Raw genomic sequence first — 22,840 nt, 5'->3', positions numbered from 1 at the left:
TCTATTTCTTTGCACTGATCGCAGAGGAAGGCTTTCTTATCTCTTCTTGCTATTCTTTGGAACTCTGCATTCAGATGCTTGTATCTTTCCTTTTCTCCTTTGCTTTTCGCTTCTCTTCTTTTCACAGCTATTTGTAAGGCCTCGCCAGACAGCCATTTTGCTTTTTTGCATTTCTTTTCCATGGGGATGGTCTTGATCCCTGTCTCCTGTACAATGTCATGAACCTCTGTCCACAGTTCATCAGGCACTCTATCTATCAGATCTAGTTTCTAAATATATTTCTCACTTCCACTGTATAATCATAAGGGATTTGATTTAGGTCATACCTGAATGGTCTAGTGGTTTTCCCCACTTTCTTCAATTTAAGTCTGAATTTGGCAATAAGAAGTTCATGATCTGAGCCACAGTCAGCTCCCAGTCTTGTTTTTGCTGACTGTATGGAGCTTCTCCATCTTTGGCTACAAAGAATATAATCAATTTGATTTTGATGTTTACCATCTGGTGATGTCCATGTGTAGAGTCTTCTCTTGTGTTGTTGGAAGAGGGTGTTTGCTATGACCAGTGCGTTCTCTTGGCAAAACTATAGTCTTTGCCCTGCTTCGTTTTGTACTCCAAGGCCAAACTTCCCAGGTGTCTCTTGACTTCCTACTTTTGCATTCCAGTCCCGTATGATGAAAGGGACATCTTTTTTGGGTGTTAGTTCTAAAAGGTCTTGTAGGTCTTCATAGAACCGTTCAACTTCAGCTTCTTCAGTGTTACTGGTTGGGGCATAGGCTTGGATTACCGTGATATTGAATGGTTTGCCTTGGAAACGAACAGAGATCATTCTGTCATTTTTGAGATTGCATCCAAGTACTGCATTTCGGACTCTTTTGTTGACCATGATAGCTACTCCATTTCTTCTAAGGGATTCCTGCCCACAGTAGTAGATATAATGGTCATCTGAGTTAAATTCACCCATTCCAGTCCATCTAGTTTATGACTATAACATAGATATTAATATTTTGTTGAAGGAATAGAAAACTAATGGTTGATATGTATATAGGTTCAAATTTCATAATTCTCATTTGATGCATAAAGAATGACTTTCCGACAGAGCTTTATAGATTTGAGAATAAGGAATCCAGGATGGTGTGCAGGTTACAAATATGTGTGACTATTACACAGATTAAGCTGAGGTGACAATCTTCTCCCAAACCTCAATATTCTAAACCAAGAAAAGATCTGTATTCTGCTGCTTTCTTAAAGAACTTTGCTTCTGTTTTGTTTACTTGTTTTCTTTTGTTTGCTGGACAAATTGTTTATTGTTCCTTCTGCTTTTAATTACATTCAATAAAAATAGCAATGATAAAAAATGTTATCACACATTAAAATATTATTATTTCTAGACCTTTTGATTATGATTCTTGGTAATCCTATCTCTGTTCCATTTTATGTATCCATCATTACTGGTCCACATCATGAGTATCAGTCAAAAAGAAAATGAAGTATCTGGAAAAGGAATCAAATAGGCAAGAAAAATGAAGAAACAACCTCAAAATCCTCATCCAAGAAATATTCAATAGGCAAAAAGTTAATTTTAACAGCCTTAATAGGCAAGGTTGAGCTAGGGAAAGACCCAAAGAAGAACTTTTCTGTTCTTGAATTTTTACTTTCTATTTCCTTCTTATTGTGGGCCAGCTGTGGTCACAACTATCTACTGATTAACATCCTAATGTCTGAAAATCCTGTTAGCATTCCCTGTTGAGGGTTCACAGTAAAAATGTTAAAAGAGGAAAAGAAGTGCAGTACTCCTCCTTTTACCTTTTAAAGTCTTGAGGACCACACTCCTGGGCTTCGCAGGGTTCCCAGTGTGTATTGTGGTGCGATAGATGGCCCCATAGCTACCACTGTGGATTTGCTCCAGAACTTCAGAGAGTTGTTCCCGGGGCACCTGCAGCTTAGCCAGGACTTGTGCAGAAGTTCGCAGAAGGCTTTCCACCGAGGTCTCCTCAAGTGGTACAAACACAGTTCCCCCAGGTCCTGCTGCTTCCTGGCTTAGGTTCCCAGATGGAGGCACGTGGGCAACACCTAAAACAAAGAGGTGACACCAACCAGCTTTTTTCTGGCCCCATGGACTCCAGGAAATCAGAACCTCAAACAAACCAGCAAGAAGTCCCTTCAGAAATTTTCTCTCTTGGGTCAATGTGAGGTACCTTCAGGTGCTTCTCAATGAACCAGCATCAACACAAACCTTGTAGAATATATGTCATAATCCCATTACTTCTAAGGCAACTTAAGATGGACCTCTGAAAACTGGTAAAGACATTTCTGTTCAGTCTTTCTCAGAATTCCAGTTCAGTATGAGTAGAGTCTAGAGACAATTCAAAAAGCTACTGAATATATCTTCAAACCACAGACACCTAAAGTGGTGGTAACTGTGAGGGGAGCTATCATTTGAGTCAATAAAGTGACTTTCAAGGGCGAAACAGAGGTATGGATAAGTACTCGACTCTAAGCTAAAGTTATTCTTCTTCCCTCAAGTTGTCCCCAAAATCAAATTATTCCATATTTCCCAGAGTCTCAATCAAGAAAGTCTTGGATTTCCCTGGCAGGCCAGTGGTTATGGGCTTCCCTCGTAGCTCAGTCGGTAGAGAATCTGCCTGCAATGCAGAGGACCTGGGTTAGATTCCTGGGTGGGGAAGATCCCCTGGTGAAGGAAATGGCAACACACTCCAGTATTCTTGCCTGGAAAATCCCATGGACAGAGGAGCTTGACGGGCTACACACAGTCCATGGAGTCGCAAAGAGTCGGACATGAGTTAGCGTGTAAACAACAACGTTGAAATCAGTGAGCCTGGAACCAAGTGAGATAATAAAAGAGTTACAGGAGATGAGGCCAGCAGAGAGGCCTCTGATCATGTTAGGCCACTGAAAGAATTTAATCTATTTTTCATTCTAAGATGACAAGCTACTGGAGGTTTCACGCAGAGAATTAACAGGGCTCACTTAGGCCTTAAAAGAATCATTCCACTGCTCTGAGGAGTACAGACAGTGAAAGGATACAGGTAGAAGCAGGGAAACTAGGTAACGGTGTATTACAATTTTCTATGAGAGGTGAGGGTGACTTGAGTCTCTTTTGAAGGTACAGTTAAACAGGATTTGCTAATAGATTGGATACAGAATGTGAGAGAAAGAGGAGGCAAGGACATCTTCAGATTTCATTTAGACTTCATTTTAGATTGAACACATAGTGAGCTGGGCTTGCCATTTATTATGACAGGGAAGACTATGAAGAGGAAATTGTGAGGGGAATTTCAGGACTTTTGTTTTACACATGCTATATATTTTAACTGTGGTGCTGGAGAAGGCTCTTGAGAGTCCCTTGGACTGCAAGGAGATCAAACCAATTAATCCTAAAGGAAACCAGTCCTGAATATTCATTGGAAGGACCGTTGCTGAAGCTGAAGCTCCAATTCTTTGGCCACATGATACGAACAGCCAACTCATTGGAAAAGACCCTGATGCTGGGAAAGATTGAATGCAAAAGGAGAAGGGGTTGACAGAGGATGAAATGGTTAGATAGCATCACCAACTTAATGGACATAAACTTGAGCAGACCTGGGGAGAGAGTAGAGGACAGGGAAGCCTGGTGTGCTGCAGTCCATGGGGTCACAGAAAGTTGGACACGACTTAGTGACTCAACAACAACAACAACAAATAAGAAAATCAGGATACAATTTAGAGAAGGAGAAGGGATCCACCACTCTAGAGATTCATATCGCTGTCAGGATTTTTTTCCCTTCTTTTTTCCTCTGAGTTTTCCATTCAAGCTGGCTCTCTTTCATCATATGCTCAGTGGTACTTCAGAATAGCATGCTATCATCTCCTACCTAGTGCTTCAAAGACTATTATGGGACTTCCCTGGTGGTCCAGTTTTTAAGAATTTGCCTACCAATGGAGGGGATATGGGTTCAATCCCTGATCCAGGAAGATTCCACATGTCACAGGGCAACTAAACCCATGCGCCACAACTTCTGAGCTTGAGTGCTCCACAGCCCATGTTCCGCAACAAGAGAAGCCACCAGAGTAAGTCCGTGTACCACGACGAAGAGTAATCCTTGCTGGCCAAAACTAGAGAAAGCCAGGAGCAGCAGTGAAGACCAGAACAACCATAAATAAATAAATTTTTTAAAATCATTAAGAAAAAAAAAAAACTATTATTAAGGCTACTCCTTTACATCAGAAATTCCAGAAGCACAAAGTAGAGGTGGAATGTATTATAGAGTAAAGTGTCATCCTTCGAAACTCATTACAAAGCCTTTGGCTTTATCCCCAGGCTTCCTCCCCAGTCCTTAGACACTCACATGGCCAAAGATTTGATGGTGCAATAGGACAAAGAAAACAGAAAGAGGTTACATGAGGCCTCTCTTGCCTTCTCTTCTTTCAGCTAACAAGAAATTCTGAAATTTCTTGTTATATAAATATACGAAATTCATATATTGAATTTCAACTCATGACATTCCTAAGAAAGGCTCACCTGTTGCTCTCAACTCCACAGGAGGGGACCCATACCATCTATCTCATCAGAGTCCTTGAGATTTGAGCTCACTGAAGGTTGGGTCTTCTTTCCTACCATCTCCATCTTTCCCAAGTCACTGCCCAGCCTGTTTGAGTCTTACCTCGAGGTCCTGGAGACTGCCGTTGGGCTCTCTGTCCTCTGATAAAAAGCCACAGGATGACACCAAGGAGGATGAGGAAGGTACCAACTAGGAGGGTTGGGATGATGATGATTTCATACTGCTGTTCCCGGATAACTAGGTAGGAGATCAAGCAAGAAGAGATTGAAGAAGCCCCCGAACCGGACTCCCCCTCCCCTGAGTCTTCAGCTCACTGTATGTGACATGATTATCTCTTCCTTCTGATCAGCTCCCTGATCTGAATCCCTATGCCCCTGTTTCTCAGCCCAGCCCTGTGCCTCCTCTCTCATTTTTCCTGCTGCGATGAAAGTGCAGTACATCTTTATCTCCCATTGCCACTCTCCCCTACCCTGCCCCCCTCCTTCAAAGAAAATGGTCCCTAACACCAATTCCTTTCTCACCACTCTCTTCATTTTATTAGAAATCAAATGATCTTTCTTCCAGAATCTCTTCAGATCTTGTGCGTGCATGCTAAGTCACTTTAGTTGTGTCTGACTCTGTGCGACCCTATGGACTGTAGCCTGCCAGGCTCCTCTGTCCATGGGATTCTCCAGGCAAGAATACTGGAGTGAGTTTGTCATGCCCTTCTCAAGGGAATCTTCCCAACCCGGGGATCAAACCTGTGTCTCTTACGTCTCCTGCTGTGGCAGGTGGATTGTTTACCTCTAGCGCCACCTGGGAAGCCTTATTCTGAAGCCCTCTTCAGATGTTAATCTCCATCAAAAATCAGAGGACGGATCTCTGTATCACCTGTACTTACTACACAGCTTGTCACTGAGACTGCATTCCAACAGCATCCGCATCACGCCCCTCTCATTTCCCATCACAACGCAGTGGTCCACTCCAGCGCTTGACCCCTTGAGGACGCACAGAGCACCACTGAAAATGATTCCCAAGGCTTGAGTTGTTTTGACAAAAATAAAATGGAGCACACACAGAACTTTAAAACACCTCTCCAGATCACTGGTTATTAAGTATCTGGCTAGCTGGAACTCTCTGAGCCACCAATTCATCTCTATCTATCTATCTGATATTCGAACGGGAAGAAATTGTTTCTTCCTGCCATTTTCATTTTATACAGCTAATCCAGCCTTGATCTGGTCTGATCCTTTCATGCCATTGTTTCTAAAATTATTTTAAAGGCTCCTCTCCTGCCCTAGACTCCTGCTCTGATGGTCAAGTTCACAAATGATATAAAATTGTGGTTCATGGGAACAGATGTGGGAAAGATTTATCTCCCTAGCAGTCCTTAAGCAGGTCTAATTTTCTTTTCTGTGTATCTCCTAATTTTTTAAACAAAACACTTAATTTCATTTTTATACAAACCTAATTCAGACCATGAACAAATAGTTGGTGGATTTCAAGAGAGATGAGTTATACACTTGCTTTCCTTCTCTGACATACCCACCCCACCCCACCCCCCACCCCCACCCCGCACTGCATTCACACTACTAATGAACAGACAGCAGCTATGAATAAAACTATTTAGTTTTGCAGCTCTCGAAGCTTCCTCTGTTCTTCATATAAAGATAGATACAGACACTCATTCTTACCAGGGTATGGGTTAAAGAAAGTGTCAGTGCTAAGCTCTCTTCATTTTTTTTTTAAACAAAAAGTAAATATATTCATGATTCAAAAATAAAACTACAAAATGGTATACCATGAAAATATTTTTTCTACCCCGTCCTTCTCCATCTATCCAGTTCCCAATTCCCCTTCAAGTAGTATATAGTTACCGGTGTCTTGTTAACCTGGCCAGAGATTCTTTTTATTGTTATACTCTACACCATCAGCATATGCTGCATTTAGTCGCTTAGTCATTTCCAACTCTTGGTGACTCCATGGATTATAGCCTGCCAGACTCCTCTGTTCAAGAAGATTCTCCGGGCAAAGAATACTGGAGTGGGTTGCCATGCCCTCCTCCAGATCTAATTCCATATTATCAGCACATATTTCCAAAAACCCAGTTCTTTCTTTCTGAAGAGAACTGGTGGTTACCACTCTTCCATATATGTAAAAACTTAATTTTGCCCTTGGTTAACATAATTCTGTGGCCAGCAAAGCCAAAGTCTTTAATTCTGATTGGTCTGAAACAAATATGGTGATTTCCCACTCTAAACAGGTGACCTAGTTCTGTAAAGATCTAATCACAAGGTAAAATTTAGAAAATCAGAATTGTAGCTTATATGATATTATACTATATTATACAGTATGACATTAGTCATCTTATGCTCCCTTCTGTTACATCACATGTTTTGCTTTATTATTGATACTGCTTGCATATGTGCTAATTCACTTCAGTTGCGTCTGACTCTGTGGCACCCTATGGACTGAAGCCCTGCAGGCTCTCTTCTGTCCATGGGATTCTCCAGGCAAGAATACTGGAGTGGGTTGCCATGCCCTCCTCCAGGGGATCTTCCCGACCCAGGGATTGAACCCACTTCTCTTACATCTCCTGCATTAGCAGGTGGGTTCTTTACCTCTAGTGCCACCTAGGAAGCCCTATTATTGATACTAATAACCACTAATATCCTATCGAGGCAGAGTGTCTCAATTCTGGAAACAAATATGCAAAGAAACCTCCCAGCCAGTTGAATCTTCTTTTCACTCTTCCTGGAGCTCCATGAGTTTGTCTGAGGGAATGAAAATTAAACAATTTCCTTACAACTCAGACGACAGACAGGTGTGTGACTGGTTGACAGAAGCCTAAGTCAACAGAGGAGTAGCTAGGAGGAACATCCCAGAGAGAAAAGGAAAGTTTGATCGTCTTATCTGTGGGTTTGCACATAGTGAGGGATCTATGAAGTTAATGAATTGTAAGATAGCAAAGTCCCTCTGATCTAGTTTGTGAGGCAAAAAGGCAAGGTGAGAGTTCCCACAATTCCACAAGACCACATGAAAGGGAAAACACTCTGTAAGAAACAGCAAGCCTTGAAAAAGGGTGGAGAGAACAAGGTCCTAAAAATAAAACGTTAGCTCAGCCAGGACAATCAAACATAATTTGAAAACGTCATTCTGATTCTTATTTTCCTTTCCACTTACTTCCTTTTCGGTGCATTATCAGAGGTAATTATTTTTATTCAGGGAGCAGCCAGTTAAACGAGTTTGACTCTGGGAAGTCAGTCCTGTGAGTACCTCTCTTACCACACACAGGAGAAAGAAAGGGGAAGGTGGCAGCTCCAGCTCGTGAGCTCTGCCCAGAAACCAAACTACACACCCACTGACACATACTTGAGCACAAAACATAAAGTCCTGTGTATGTGTCCCCACATAGAGTTGCTCAGGGTGGAAACCCCTAATGACAACACATAGCCACGCACACCTATGTCCAAAGACCCAAGTCCACGCTCATACCCTTTCACTTAGACGTCACACTTACACAGAGCATTCACCTTTGGATGCAACGTGACCTTCTATGTCATTTCCAGAGCAAGGTTCTCACAATCAGTTTTATTTGACCAGCCCTTTGTGAGCTTCCCTGGTAGCTCAGAGGTTAAAGCGTCTGCCTGCAATGTGGGAGACCTGGGTTCATTCCCTGGGTCAGGAAGATCCCCTGGAGAAGGAAATGGCAACCCACTCCAGTATTCTTGCCTGGAGAATCCCTTGGACAGAGAAGCCTGGAAGGCTATCGTTGATGGGGTCGCAAGGAGTTGGACACAACTGAGTGACTTAGTCCAGCACACACAGCACAGAATTTAAAGACACAGCTTAATAACAAGTAGCAATCCGATGAAACTGGACACTGGAGCAAGGAGATAAACCTATATTCTGTTGTTGTTTAGTCACTAAGTCATGTCCAACTCTTTGAGACCCCATGGACTATAGCCCGCCAGGCTCCTCTTTCCATGGGAATTTCCCAGGCAAGAATACAGGAGTGGTTTGCCATTGCCTTCTCCAGAGGATCATCCTCACCCAGAGATTGAACCTGCCTCTCCTTCACTGGCAGGCAGATACTTTACCACTGAGCCATCATGGAAGTCCAATAGGATATATAAAGAAAGATATATATACATATATATATATATGTATATATATTAGATCATAGGAAAGAGCACCTGCTTGGACTCCCTTCAGTGACTCTCTTCAGTTACCTTCTACTTAAAGGACTATACATTTGGTTGCAACTGGTGGAATTTCATTCTTTTTAATGGCTGAGTAATTATTTTATTGAAGATATATAAGCATGCGTTTCTGCAAATAAAGTACTCTTGTTTCACTCGAGACTTGGGTCCCCCGCGTCCTTCTTTTCATTGACTCCAGTCCCCAGGTCCCAGTCTGTAAAGACCATAACAAAATAGGAATTTGCTCACAAGGCTATGGAGGCTGATAAGTCCTACAATCTTCCACCTGCAAGTTGAAAACCAGGAAATCTGAGACCGTAATTCAACCTGAAGCTGGAGGCCAGAAAACAGGGGTTATAGCGTCGGAACTCCAGATTTTCCTTATGCCAACATCGCATGGTCTTAATCACTGAAGCTTTGTAGTATGTTTTAAAATAATTAAGTTATGGGGATTCCCTGGTGGTCCAGTAGTTAAGACTCAGCATTTCACTGCCAAGGGTCTGGATTCAATCCCTAGTCGGGGAACTAAGACCCTATAAGCTGCTCAGTGTGGCCTCCCCTCAAAAAAAATTCAAAAAAATGCAAATTATTAACTGAGTCCTACAGCTTTGTTCTCTTTTTGAAGATTGTTCTGGATACTTTCAATCCCTTGTGTTCCTTTTTAAATGAATTTTAGAATCAACCTGTTGCTGCTGCTGCTGCTAAGTCGCTTCAGTCGTGTCTGACTCTGTGTGACCCCATAGACGGCAGCCCACCAGGCTCCACCATCCCTGGGATTCTTCAGGTAAGAATACTGGAGTGGGTTGCCATTTCCTTCTCCAATGCAGGAAAGTGAAAAGTGAAAGGGAAGTCGCTCAGTCGTGTCTGACTCTCTGCAACCCCATGGACTGCAGCCCACCAGGCTCCTCCGTCCATGGGACTCTCCAGGCAAGAGTGCTGGAGTGGGGTGCCAACCTGGCCATCCCTAAAAAAAAGGCCATCTGGAATTTTGGCAAAGACTACATTGACTGTATCTATCAACTTGGGAATATTGTCGTCTTAACAATATTAAGTCTTTCTACTTCCTATGGGATGTCTTTCCATTTATTGTGTTCTTGCTTCATTCCTTTCAATGATATTTTGGAATTTTCAGTATACCAGTCTCATTTGCTATCAATAGCATTTACAGTTCCGTGGCCTTGAGAGGATAATTAGAATCTGTGTATGATTGGGAGATACCACTGAATGTTGTGTCTCTAAGAAAATCAGTTCTAGAACAGGTTGGACAATACATGCTTCCTAGAGGCTGGCCAGACATGCCATATATAAGATAATAGAAGCCCACTACTGATCTTTCTCATATCTGGATAATTACACAGACTGTAGAGCACCACTTTTTTTTTCCTGTGGCTCTCAAAGTTAGAACCCAGTGTCTTTTTTTTTTTTTTTTACTGTCCTGAGTTGGTGTAAATTTCTTAGGATGCCATGAATTGGTGGGACTAGAGAGGGTATCCAAAGAATCACAGCTCTAAATTCCTACCTAAAGGGACTTAAGACCACATTCCAATGCAGGGGGTGCAGGTTCATTCCCTGGTCAGAGAGCTAGATCCCATATGCCACAACTAAGTTTGCTTGCCACAACTAAAGGTTCCATGTGCCACAACTTGGTGACATTGGTGAAGACCTGGTGAAGCCAAATAAACAAATATTTTTAAATGAATAAATAAATTGTTTTCCAGGTGTTTGTACAGTAAGCTCTTTCCAATGATTACACTTTGGCCAGAGAAATCTATACTATACCAAATAAATGTATATAATTTTTAAAGAATGCACACCTGGCATACTCATATATCCATGAAAGCCTACAGGAAACCTTACCACATAGAGCCTACCAAAGCATTCAGATCATAAAATTCTTATATTCACTTGTAACAATAATATTTCTCTCTACATCATTTTTGTCTCCGCCATTCTCTCTGAATACTAATATATAAATTCCTTGGTGGTTCAGTGGTAAAGAATCTGCTTGCCAGTGCAAGAGATGCAGGTTTGATCCCAGGGTTGGGAAGATCCCATGAAGCAAAAAATGGCAACACATTCCAGTATTCTTGCCTGGAGAATCCCATGGACAGAGGAGCCTGGTGGGCTACAGTCCATGGGGCCACAAAGAGTGAGACACGACTTAGCGACTAAACAATATTCAATGATCACCTGACCGCTTGCCCATTCTGTGTCAAGCTAAGAAGAGGTATAGCTGGATGCCAAAACCTCCTGGGATGACCCTTCCTATGAGTCAATTCTAACTGACCTGACTATTAGAAGAATGTTCTAAATCTGTGACCAACTCTGTCTCCTTCAACTATATCTCACTATGTTAAAAGAAAAAATGTTGGCTAATGCTTCATCTCTTAATCAGACTGTAAAATCCTTAGGGATATAAAACACTCCTATATGCCTTATGCTTTCATGCCATTGCCTCTTAAATTATTTTTAAAGGCTCCCCTCCCATCCACGACTCCAGCTCCAGGGCTCTAGTAAATGTTGACAGCACCCGTCTGAACAACAGTGGTCAGTGGTTTATGGGGGAAAACTTTACCTTCCCCACAGTCGTTGAAAATGAAAGTGTTAGTTGCTCAGTCGTGTCCGACTCTTTGTGACCCCATGGACTATAGCCTGCCACCCTCCACTGTCCATGGAATTCTCCAGGCACGAATACTGTAGTAGGTTAAGCTGGTCTAGTTTTCTTTGACTGTTTCTCATTTCTTTTCTAAACAAAACATTTAATTTCATTTTTTAATATTTATTTGGCTGCTCCAGGTCTTAGTTGTGGCACTCAGGATCTTTGGTTGTGGCATGTGGGATCTAGTTCCCTGACCAGGGATCAAACCTGGACCCCCTGCACTGGAATGCTGAGTCTTAGCCACTGGACCACCAGGGAAATCCCTAACTTCACTTTTATACAAAGTAATTCAGACAATGAATAAAGAACTGGAAGACTTCAAGCTCTCTCTTCAGTGCCATGTATTGCTAAATGCAGGAATCAAGGGTCCAGTGAGGCTGTGAAACTGTTAATTCTGATAACTGTATTTGATGATTGGAAAATATGTACATAGCCTGCCTACAGTTTATACATACCTATGGTGTCAAATCTCCCAGGCAGGACTCTAATCAAAACAACATTATTGCATTTGTGGTTATCCTTCTTTGTTTTTTCTCTTTTCATTTACTTCTGACCTTCTATTAGCATATTAAAAAGTGTAGTTTGGGACTTCCCTGGGGGTCCAGTGGTTAAGAATCCACCTTCCACCATGGGGGGTGGGAAGCAGGGTAGGGAGGGAGCTGCCCTCATGGCTCAGTGATAAAGCACCTGCCTGCCAATGCAGGAGACACTGGTTTGATCCTATAGGCCTCGGAGCCACTAAGCCTGTGCGCACAACGATGGAGCCTGTCCTCTACAGCCAGGAGCTACAACTACTGAGCCCGCACACCTAAAGCCTGTGCTCTGCAACAAGAGAAGCCACCACAGTGGGAAAGAAGCCCACACACCACAACCAAGGAGTAGCCCCTACTTGCTGCAACTGGAGAAAAGCCTGCATAGCACAAAGACCCAACACAGTCAAAAATACATAAATTACCTTAATTACTTTTTTTTAAAATCTATCTTCTAACGCAGAGGACACGAATTCGATCCCTGGTCTGGGAACTAAGATCTCATATGCTGTGTGAAATGGCCAAAAAAAAAAAAATTTCCCCCCTTGAAGGGAAAAACTTTCCCTCCTCTAAAGGGAAGAATAGAGCTATGAAGGAGATACAAATAGAAAGAGAGTGAGAGTAAAATGGGAAATGAAATCCACCCCAAATGTTTGCAAGACTATAGTCTAGAGACCATAAAAGTTAATAATCACAAGTGATATTGAACTAAACATTCATATTAATTCTCCCAACGCATACATACTTAACAATCCAAGTGCAATGCATATCTGTTTTATTACATGCAGAGACAGTTTATTTTCAACAATAACACAACTCTCACTGGGGACATTTCTGTTCAGTTCGTACAGTAATGTCACAGATACAATCAGCAATTCACTCATGAATGTCCAGAAGAAACTCTTCTTACCAAAATATATGTACGAATAGAACTTTAAAAATTCAACACATGCTCCTGTACTCTGTCTGCCTACATGTTGTGAGAAATTCCTTAACAGACTGTATGACACCTGGTTCCACCTCATAAGGGGTTAAATCTGTTATGCCAGCCTCGCCCTCAAGCTTACCACCCACATTTCAACACAAGTGGTTCTGCCAAACACATTCTTTCCATACAGACAAATGACCTGTGGCCTATAGACAAGTGACCGCACTGAGTTAAGGATGTTATTAACAGCTGTGGGCTATGGGGCAGAAGATGTGTGTGCAGGCTAAGTTACTTCAGTTGTATCAGACTCTTTGTGAGCCTATGGACTATAGCCCACCCGGCTCCTCTATCCATGGGATTTCCTTGGCAAGAATACTGGAGCGGGTTGCCCTGCCCTCCTCCAGACGATCTTCCCAACCCAGAGATAGAACTCAATCTCTTTTGTCTCTTGCACTGGCAGATGAGTTCTTTACCAATAGTGCCACCTGTGAAGGCAAGGGGCAGAAGACAAAAAGATCCAAAGTGAGGAAGATAAAATATATGGAGATGACACCCTGAGATGGGGACCATCTGCCTTCTGGTTTAGTCGTTCAGCCTTCCCGTCTCTTCCGCATCACCCTCACCCCAAGCTTTCTAGCCAAAAATAATTCACTTAATAAATAGAGTGACCATATTAAGTTGAAATCAAGACAGAAGAGAACTGCTCAAATCTAGAGGATTCCAGAGTTACTTTATCTTACTGCTTACTTTAACTGAGCAGTCCTTCCTGTTTTCAGGGCCAGCATACTGATGAAGTACAAAGTGCATGTATCATGCTGGGCACTTTCACACTAGGAGGAAACTGAGGTTCAGAGAGATTAAGTTCTGAATTAGCCTGGGTTGAAAACAAAAACAGCAAGTAAGTAAACTTCCAAGAAAGGTTTCATATGTAGTTTTTTTGTTTTGTTTTGTTTTCCTTTTGGCCATCCTGCTCGCAGGATCTTAGTTCCCAGACCCTCAGCAGTGAAAGTACAGAGTCCTAGCCACTGGACCACCAGGGAATTCCCCAGGCCTCAACCCTTTACTACAAACCCAGTGTTCTTTAACCTGCTTCGTGACATGTATGTCCTTGTAACTCAAATGGACAAGACACATAGTATCACGAAGGAGTTATGTCAAAATCCAAAGCAATCACGGAAACCACAATGCTGAAACTAAACTTCAACAAATACACCATAAGTTGGAAAGAATGTGTGAGCAGAATCTGCCTCGGTGTTCTTCCCTGTTACCTAGGAGCATGTGTGCATGTCTGTCTTCAGAATGCATTTGGAAAATAAGTATAAATCAGAATTTGCTTCCTCGGTCCAAGCAATTTCCCAGGCAAGAGTACTGGAGTGGGTTGCCATTTCCTTCTCTAGGAGATCTTCCCAACCCAGGGATCAAACCCAGGTCTCTTGCATTGCAGGCAGATTCTTTGCCATCTGAGTCACCAGGGAAGCCCAAATTTGCTTCCAGTACTCACCAAATGATGGAATCCGGGATCACTTGTTTTGTTTGTTCATTTTCCTGGATCTGAGCCCAAGCCTATTTCTATCTTCCGTTTTAGGAAGAAGGACCTGAATTCAGACTTCCACTGTGAGCTCCGGAGGGGTTGGGGTAAGGAGTCAGGAAGGGGCCAGAACCCCGAGGGGACAGAGCATACAAATCATTCAAGACTTCAAGACGCCCTGCCAGGTATCAGAGAGCCTCAGGCTCCATCACTCTCCTGACGCCTGCTCCGGAGAGGACAAACGGACAGAAGAGCTCACTGAGTGGCGGCTCTCTTTAAGCCCAGAGACCTGCACAGATAACCCGCCCCTCTGCCCAGTGATATCTCCTGGTGATGAGGTGGAGAGCAGAGGAGTTACCAGCACATCATTCACCCTCCGGTTCTTCTCAGATAGGAAGGATTGTGACTCTTCTGATCTTCACCCTCCTCCTAGAGACCTGGGGCTTGAAATGCCCTTTGAACCGTAAAAAAAGAAAAAAAAAAAAAAGAGGCTCCGTCATGCTGCCTGAAAGTCCTGACCACATTCAAACAAATTCTTTTGACAGTAAGAGCGTTATCAGCTTTTCTTGCTTCCTTTAAGTCAGGACTTTTCATCTCTTTGGGAATTCCTGAAATACATGTGATAGACAGTAGAGATGAGAAGTTCTAAACTTTATCTTGGCTCCTCCTGAAACCTCGCTCCATAAGGGAAGAAATGGAACCCAAGATAGGGAGCCCTGGGACACCTAGGGAAATCAAATGGCATCAGATTTAAAATATCATTACCAACATGAACACATTTTATGTCCCTTCAAGTGTTATATAAATTCAAGAGGTTTTTATTATAATTATCATTTTACTTATGACATTCCTGATTTCATAACCCTCCATCTACTATATGCAAACCTCAAAAGTCCAAAAATAATATATCTTAAAATATATGCTGGCTATTTTCTCTTCCTGGGATTACTGTTGTTGTTCGGATGCTAAATCATGCCCTGCTCTTTGAGATCCCATGGACTATAGCCCGCCAGGTTCCTCTATCTATGGGATTCCCCAGGCAAGAACACTGGAGTGAGTTGCCTTCTCCAGGGGATCTTCCCAAGCCAGGGGTTGAACCAGCATTTTCTGCACTGCAGGCAGATTCTTTAATGCTGCACCCCAAGCACAGAATAAGGGTTACTGATAAGAAAGAAAAGCCAAGAACACACAACCACCATCTGCTCTCAGCACAGAGCTGCTTCTGACCCATCTGTGTTCACTTTTTCCTACCTGATGGACACACCAAAGAAGCCCGTACCTGCTGCTGGAGGCTTGTTTCACACGCCTGGCTTCCACCGCTATCAGTCACACTACATTTCCAAGGACCAGTCCCCACTTAGCTGTTCACCCTGCTTGGTTTTTTCTTTTAAAAAAGGGGCTTCCGGGTGTCAACTACAAATTGGCACTTACCAAGAGCACTGCCAACGACTGAACAACAAAGGCATTTGCCATCTGCCTCTATGGAGATTGAAGCCCATGCTGCTCTAAGTGTTGACCTTCAACAACCCCTGAGGGAGTTCAGGGTGGAGGGAGGCACTCTGTGCTCCAGGGAATCTGGTGTGACAGGTCTTTAGATAGTTGGATGCTTTTAGGAACAGATTTTATGATCTCAATCCTTGTATCTCCTCATATCTAGAAGTGAAGTGAAGTGAAGTGAAGTCGCTCAGTCATGTCCAACTCTTTGTGACCCCATGGACTGTAGCCTACCGGGCTCTTCCGTCCATGGGATTTTCCAGGCAAGAATACTGGAGTGGGTTGCCATTTCCTTCTCCAGGGGAACTTCCCGACCCAGGGATTGAACCCAGGTCTCCCACATTGTGGGCAGATGCTTTACCGTCTGAGCCACAAGGGAAGCCCTCATATCTAGAGAAGCACTAAATTCCTTCAGGGAGACATCAGATCCTCACAACTAACAAAAAACCTTTTGTAAAATGAGTGCTTCATGGTATTGAACTCCCCCTTCACCAAAACCTTATATATTTACTTTCTCCCACTGCCGCTTTGGAGCAGTCTCTCAGAGCTATCTGAGATGCTGCCTCCCAGGCTGCAGTCCTCATTTTGCCCCAATAAAACTTAACTCAAAGCTCTCAAGTTGTGTATCTTTTTTTTTAGTTCACATGGAACTTTAAACATCTTTTGGCAGTTTCCCCCTCCTAAGCAAGGAGATCTGTTTTGTTGTCCTGTCTTTCTAGCCCACAGCCCTCTGCAGAGAAAAAGGCAGAAAAAAATGCAGTCTGCAAAAGATTGCAGGAACACACACACACACACACACACGTACAGTTTCTCATTCTCTAATAAATGAGTCCCAGACCCAGGCAGGCACAATCAGGGAGTCAGCTCAGCTGCGTTGTAACCTAAATGCTGTGTCACACAGGGTGTGTCCTCCTAAGGACTCTAGATATAGAAGGGAATTTCAGGGAAACAATAATAAAGGCCTGGCAAGATGAAATAGGCACCTGTGGGAAAACATCACTGTCTCATTGTGCAAGGAAATCCAACCAGTCTATCCTAAAGGAAATCAGTCCTGAATATTCATTGGAAGGACTGATGCTGAAGCTGAAACTCCAATACTTCGGCCACCTGATGCAAAGAACTGACTCATTGGAAAAGACCCTGATGCTGGGAAAGATTGAAGGTGGCAGGAGAAGGGAATGACAGAGGATGAGATGCTTGGATGGGGAGCGTCAGCACTGACCCTGGTGCAATGATTACAGAGGCAGAGGTTTCAATTTCTAGTTCTGTGTTGGTAGGTGATTCACTGAGCATATCACCTGACCTTGTCATTCCTTCTCATCCTAATTTTGGGGCCAGGACACCTGCTTCTCTCCTGTGGGAAGTAAAGAATTACAGACAGCAGGAGGAAGTGAATGACACCAGAAAAGGGGCAGGCCAGCTAAGTCCACATACCTAGTCTCTCCCCCTCAACTCTCTAATTCTGAAGTCTCGCTTGCAACTGCATCTTGTGACCCACATCATGGTAGCCCCACCAGTTTTCATTCCTGTCACTACCTCTGCCTGTAATTTCCTATGGGGTAATCAGAAGAGCTTCCCCGGGTGGCTCCATGGTAAAGAATCCATCTGCTAATGCAGGAGACTTGAGTTCCATCCCTGGGTCAGGAAGATCCCCTGGAGACAGGAATGGCAACCCACTCCAGTATTCTTGCCTAAGAAATCCCATAGGTTGAGGAACCTAGTGGGCCACAGTCCGAATTGCTTGCTGATGGCATTATGTTTTCTACCTGGGAGAAAGCTAAGTTGGAACTTTTGGAAACAAAGTTAATATATCGTCTCCATCCAACTGTGGCAAGTAGAAGGAACACAGGGACCAAGGTCAGGGACGCAGGATAGATTTATCTCAATCTTCTAACGTCTTGGTTTTCTAATCTTTAATCTGAGATTATCATGAGCACTTACCTCAGAGGATTCTAGTGAGAATTAATGAGAATGTGAAAATGTTCTTCAAAGGAACAAACTGTGCCATTTGAAGAGACTAATATGGACCTAGAGACCGTCACACAAAGCCAAGTCAGAAAGAGAAAAATGCATTGTTTATTAAAGCATATATGTGGAATCTAGAAAAATAGTACAGATGAACATATCTGCAAAGCAGAAATAGAGACATGGACATAGAGAACAAACAGACACCGGGTTGGGGTCGGGGGGAAGGGCTGGGATGAAATTGGGAAATTGAGACTGACTTCTATAAACCATTATGTATAAAATATACAACTAACATTAACTTATTGTACAGCACAGGGAATTCTACTCAGTGCTCTGTGGTGACCTAAATGGGAAGACAATCCAAAAAAAGGGGGGATATATGTATACCTCTAGCTGATTCACTTGGCTGTGCAGCAGAAAATAACACATTGTAAAGCAACTATACTCCAGTAAATATTATGGCAAAAACCACCACAATACTGTAAAGTAATTCTCCTCCAATTAAAATTTAAAAAAAAAAAAAAAAAACCTGATGCTAAAAAGGCAAGTAATAAAGCTTCTAAAGTTAAAAAAAAAAAAAAAAAAGGTAATGTAATAGTTACACCTTCCTCTGTGTGTTTACTTTGTATACATAATTACTTTTGGATACATAATTACTTTTATATAATTATGTAGACATAATTACTTTTCAGACCAAAGGTTTCAACTCAGCGTTCCTAAATAACACATTCTACCTGACAGTCTCTAACTCTAATTTCTACTGCCCCATCAGGATGATCTCAAGACAGTGTGGCTTTCCTTCAAAGCAGTGGCATAAATGTGGATATATTCCATTTCCTCTAACACAGGCACCATATAATGAAAGTGCCAAATGACTTCCTTAGTATTGCTCTTTCCTTCTCCAGGGGATCTTCCCAAACCAGGGATCTTCCCAACCGAGGAATCAAACTCAGGTCTCCTACATTTAGCTTAGTCGTGTCCGACTTTTTGCAACCCCATGGTCCACAGCACACCAGGCCTCCCGGTCCATCACCAACTTCCGGAGTTTACTCAAACTCATCTCCATTGAGTCAGTGATGCCATCCAACCATCTCTTCCTCTGTCATCCCCTTCTCCTCCTGCCTTCAATCTGTCCCAGCATTGGTGTCTTCCAATGAGTCAATTTTTCACATCAGGTGGCCAAATTATTGGAGTTTCAGCTTCAGCATCAGTCCTTCCAATGAACATTCAGGATTGATTTTCTTTAGGATGGACTGTTTGGATCTCCTTGCAGTCCAAGGGACTCTCAAGAGTCTTGTTCAACATCACAGTTCAAAAGCATCAATTCTTCAGCGCTCAGTTTTCTTTATAGTCCAACTCTCACATCCATACATGACTACTGGAAAAAACATAGTTTTGACTAGACAGACCTTTCTTGGCAGGATAATGGAGGATAGTTGGAAAATAAATTCAGTGAGCAAAAAATGCAGAACCACTGTGTGTGTTCATGAATGTGGGTGTGGATGATGAAAGTCCGTAGGTGTGTATTTTATTAAACAGCAGTGAACAACTCTACTGGCTTGTTATCTTAATATAGCCTCAGTGCAGCCCCACAGTGGCCCCACCTCAGCTGTGCTTCCCGCTCTGAACTTACATGCATGAGAAAGGTGCTTTGTTTACAGATGTGTCTTTGCTTGAAGTCATTTATATCGTCCACAATAAAGACCCAAAAGGCGTACCCCTAGGCTTTGGCTACCTTTCAGTATTTTTATGACAAGTCTCAGAAGTATAGCCCAATGAATTTTGAAACCCAATATACCCATATTGTTGTTCGTTAATTGCTCAGTCATGTCTGACTCTGCAACTCCATGAACTGTAGCCCACCAGACTCCTCTGTCTGTGGGATTTCTCAGGCAGGAATACTGGAATGGGTTGCCAGTCCATACTCCAGGGGATCTTCCCAACCCAGGGATCGAACCTGCGTCTCCTGCATCGGCAGGAGTATTCTTCACTGTTGAGCCACCAGGAGAACTCCAATATACCCGTTTCTGCCATTAATGAGCTGTGTTCTCTTGAGCAATCTCATTTTTTTCATCTGTTAAACTGAGTTTATAGTATTATCTATCTCCACTAGTCACTGTAAGAATTAAATGATACTTAGAACAATACCTAGCACATAACAAATAATAGTTATTACTAATTACGCCTATAATAATTATAGAAATAAAATACTCCCATAATAATTACTACTATTATTCTTCAAATTATGATATCTACAAATGATTTCTCCTTTTGGATAAGATTTTCATCATAGGCAGTATTACTATAATGACATAATACCACAATTAGAATACTTAAATGTCTATGGATCAAGGGAATAAGAAAATTGCTTCCTGAAATTTAAATTTAATATGGGCTTCCCTGGTTTGCAGAAGGGACTTCCCTGGTGGTCCAGTGGCTGAGACTCTGCACTTCCAATGCAGGGTGTCTGGGTTCAGTCTCTATTGAGGAACTAGATCCACATGCCACAGCTAAGAGTTCACATGCTGCACCAGAGACCTGACACAGCCAAATAAATTAAAAATATCCTTACAGTAAATATTACCTAGGCTTCTACTATAATTTTCTCACCTTCCTTCTGAGAAGTACCTGGTTTTTATAAATGTTAAATTTTCAACTCTCCTGCTCTCTTTTATAAATTACTTCATGGTTTTAAGTTTATATACCATATACTCAGAATAAAAGTAAATAAAACAGATTTCAGATTTCCTTTTCTACACTCTAACCCCCCAAATTTAAAACCAGTGAGGTCTCCATCAGCAGATTAATGGATAAGAAAGCTGTAGTACAAATACACAATGGAGTATTACTCAGCCATTAAAAGAATACATTTGAATCAGTTCTAATGAGGTGGATGAAACTGGAGCCTATTATACAGAGTGAAGTAAGCCAGAAAGAAAAATGCCAATACAGCATACTAACACATATATTAGGAGAAGGCAATGGCACCCCATTCCAGTACTCTTGCCTGGAAAATCCCATGGATGGAGTAACCTGGTAGGCTGCAGTCCATGGGGTCGCTAAGAGTCAGGCATGACTGAGCGACTTCACTTTCACTTTCACTTTCATGCATTGGAGAAGGAAATGGCAACCCACTCCAGTGTTCTTGCCTGGAGAATCCCAGGGGCAGGGGAGCCTGGTGGGCTGCCGTCTATGGGGTCGCACAGAGTTGGACACGACTGAAGTGACTCAGCAGCAGTAGCAGCAGCAACGCATATATATGGAATTTAGAAAGATGGTAACGATAACCCTGTATGTGAGACAGCAAAAGAGACACAGATGTATAGAACAGTCTTTTGGACTCTGTGGGAGAGTTGGGGTGGGGTATGATTTGGGAGAATGGCATTAAAACATGTATAATATCATATAAGAAATGAATCACCAGTCCAGGTTCAATGCAGGATACAGGAACCTTGGGGCTGGTGTGCTGGGATGAACCAGAGGGATGGTATGGGGAGGGAGGTGGGATGGGGGTTCAGGATGGGGAACACATGTACACCTGTGGCGGATGCATGTTGATGTATGGCAAAACCAATACAATATTGTAAAGTAAAAATAAATAAATAAATAAAATAATAATAATTTAAAATAATAAATATAAATAAAACCAGTGAGGTCAAAGAAACTTTGTAAAAGTTTCAAAGCCCAAGATGATGCATCAATTAAGTCATTATCAAGAAATAGTCTTGGAAATGGGAGCCGAGTCCTGGGATCTGTTAAAGCTCCAAAAGTTAATTCCAACATGGAGCCAATTTCAGGAACTTTGCCTTAAACCCTCATCACCTTCCTTTCTTATTTCAGTTCAGTTCAGTCCCTCAGTCATGTCTGACTCTTTGCAACCCATTGAATTGCAGCACACCAGGCCTCCCTGATCTGCCTCTTGAGAAATTTGTATGCAGGTCAGGAAGCAACAGTTAGAACTGGACATGGAACAACAGACTGGTTCCAAATAGGAAAAGGAGTTCGTCAAGGCTGTATATTGTCATCCTGTTTATTTAACTTATATGCAAAGTACATCATGAGAAACGCTGGACTGGAAGAAACACAAACTGGAATCAAGATTGCCGGGAGAAATATCAATAACCTCAGATATGCAGATGACACCACCCTTATGGCAGAAAGTGAAGAGGAACTAAAAAGCCTCTTGATGAAAGTGAAAGTGGAGAGTGAAAAAGTTGGCTTAAAGCTTAACATTCAGAAAACGAAGATCATGGCATCTTGTCCCACCACTTCATGGGAAATAGATGGGGAAACAGTGGAAACAGTGTCAGACTTTATTTTTTGGGGCTCCAAAATCACTGCAGATGGTGACTGCAGCCATGAAATTAAAAGATGCTTACTCCTTGGAAGGCAAGTTATGACCAACCTAGATAGCATGTTCAAAAGCAGAGAGATTACTTTGCCAACAAAGGTTCGTCTAGTCAAGGCTATGGTTTTTCCTGTGGTCATGTATGGATATGAGAGTTGGACTGTGAAGAAGGCTGAGCGCCAAAGAATTGATGCTTTTGAACTGTGGTGTTGGAGAAGACTCTTGAGATTCCCTTGGACTGCAAGGAGATCCAACCAGTCCATTCTGAAGGAGATCAGCCCCGGGATTTCTTTGGAAGGAATGATGCTGAAGCTGAAACTCCAGTACTTTGGCCACCTCATGTGAAGAGTTGACTCATTGGAAAAGACTCTGATGCTGGGAGGGATTGGGGGCAGGAGAAGGGGACGACAGAGGACGAAATGGCTGGATGGCATCACTGACTTGATGGACGTGAGTCTGAGTGAACTCTGGGAGTTGGTGATGGACAGGGAGGCCTGGCATGCTGCGATTCATGGGGTCGCAAAGAGTCAGACACGACTGAGCGACTGATCTGATCTGAGGCTTCCCAGGACTGATCTCTTTTAGAATGGACTGATTGGATCTCCTTGCAGTACAAGAGACTCTCAAGAGTCTTCTCCAACATCA

At 42.6% G+C, this 22,840-nt stretch overlaps 1 protein-coding gene across 3 annotated transcripts in view; it reads right to left on the bottom strand.

Annotated features, from left to right (window-relative positions):
- STYK1 (serine/threonine/tyrosine kinase 1) overlaps positions 1-22,840 on the bottom strand; it is a 54,375-nt gene that overhangs the window by 13,696 nt on the left and 17,839 nt on the right. The window contains exons 1-4 of one of the 3 annotated variants that reach the window (XM_061417854.1): positions 14,359-21,416; positions 5,440-5,536; positions 4,662-4,796; positions 1,804-2,070 (exon numbers count right to left, since the gene is read on the bottom strand). In XM_061417854.1, the coding sequence (XP_061273838.1) occupies positions 1,804-2,070; positions 4,662-4,796; positions 5,440-5,503 (466 nt within the window). In that variant the 5' untranslated portion in view covers positions 5,504-5,536; positions 14,359-21,416. Of the gene's footprint in view, positions 1-1,803; positions 2,071-4,661; positions 4,797-5,439; positions 6,081-14,358; positions 21,417-22,840 lie in introns of those variants that run through there. The other 2 variants (XM_061417853.1, XM_061417852.1) reach the window with 2 other exon arrangements.

Source organism: Bos javanicus, chromosome 5 (genome assembly GCF_032452875.1).
Source record: "Bos javanicus breed banteng chromosome 5, ARS-OSU_banteng_1.0, whole genome shotgun sequence".
Lineage (NCBI taxonomy): Eukaryota > Metazoa > Chordata > Mammalia > Artiodactyla > Bovidae > Bos > Bos javanicus.
Note: the sequence above shows the minus strand (reverse complement) of the source record. Positions and strands in the feature narration are given on the sequence as shown.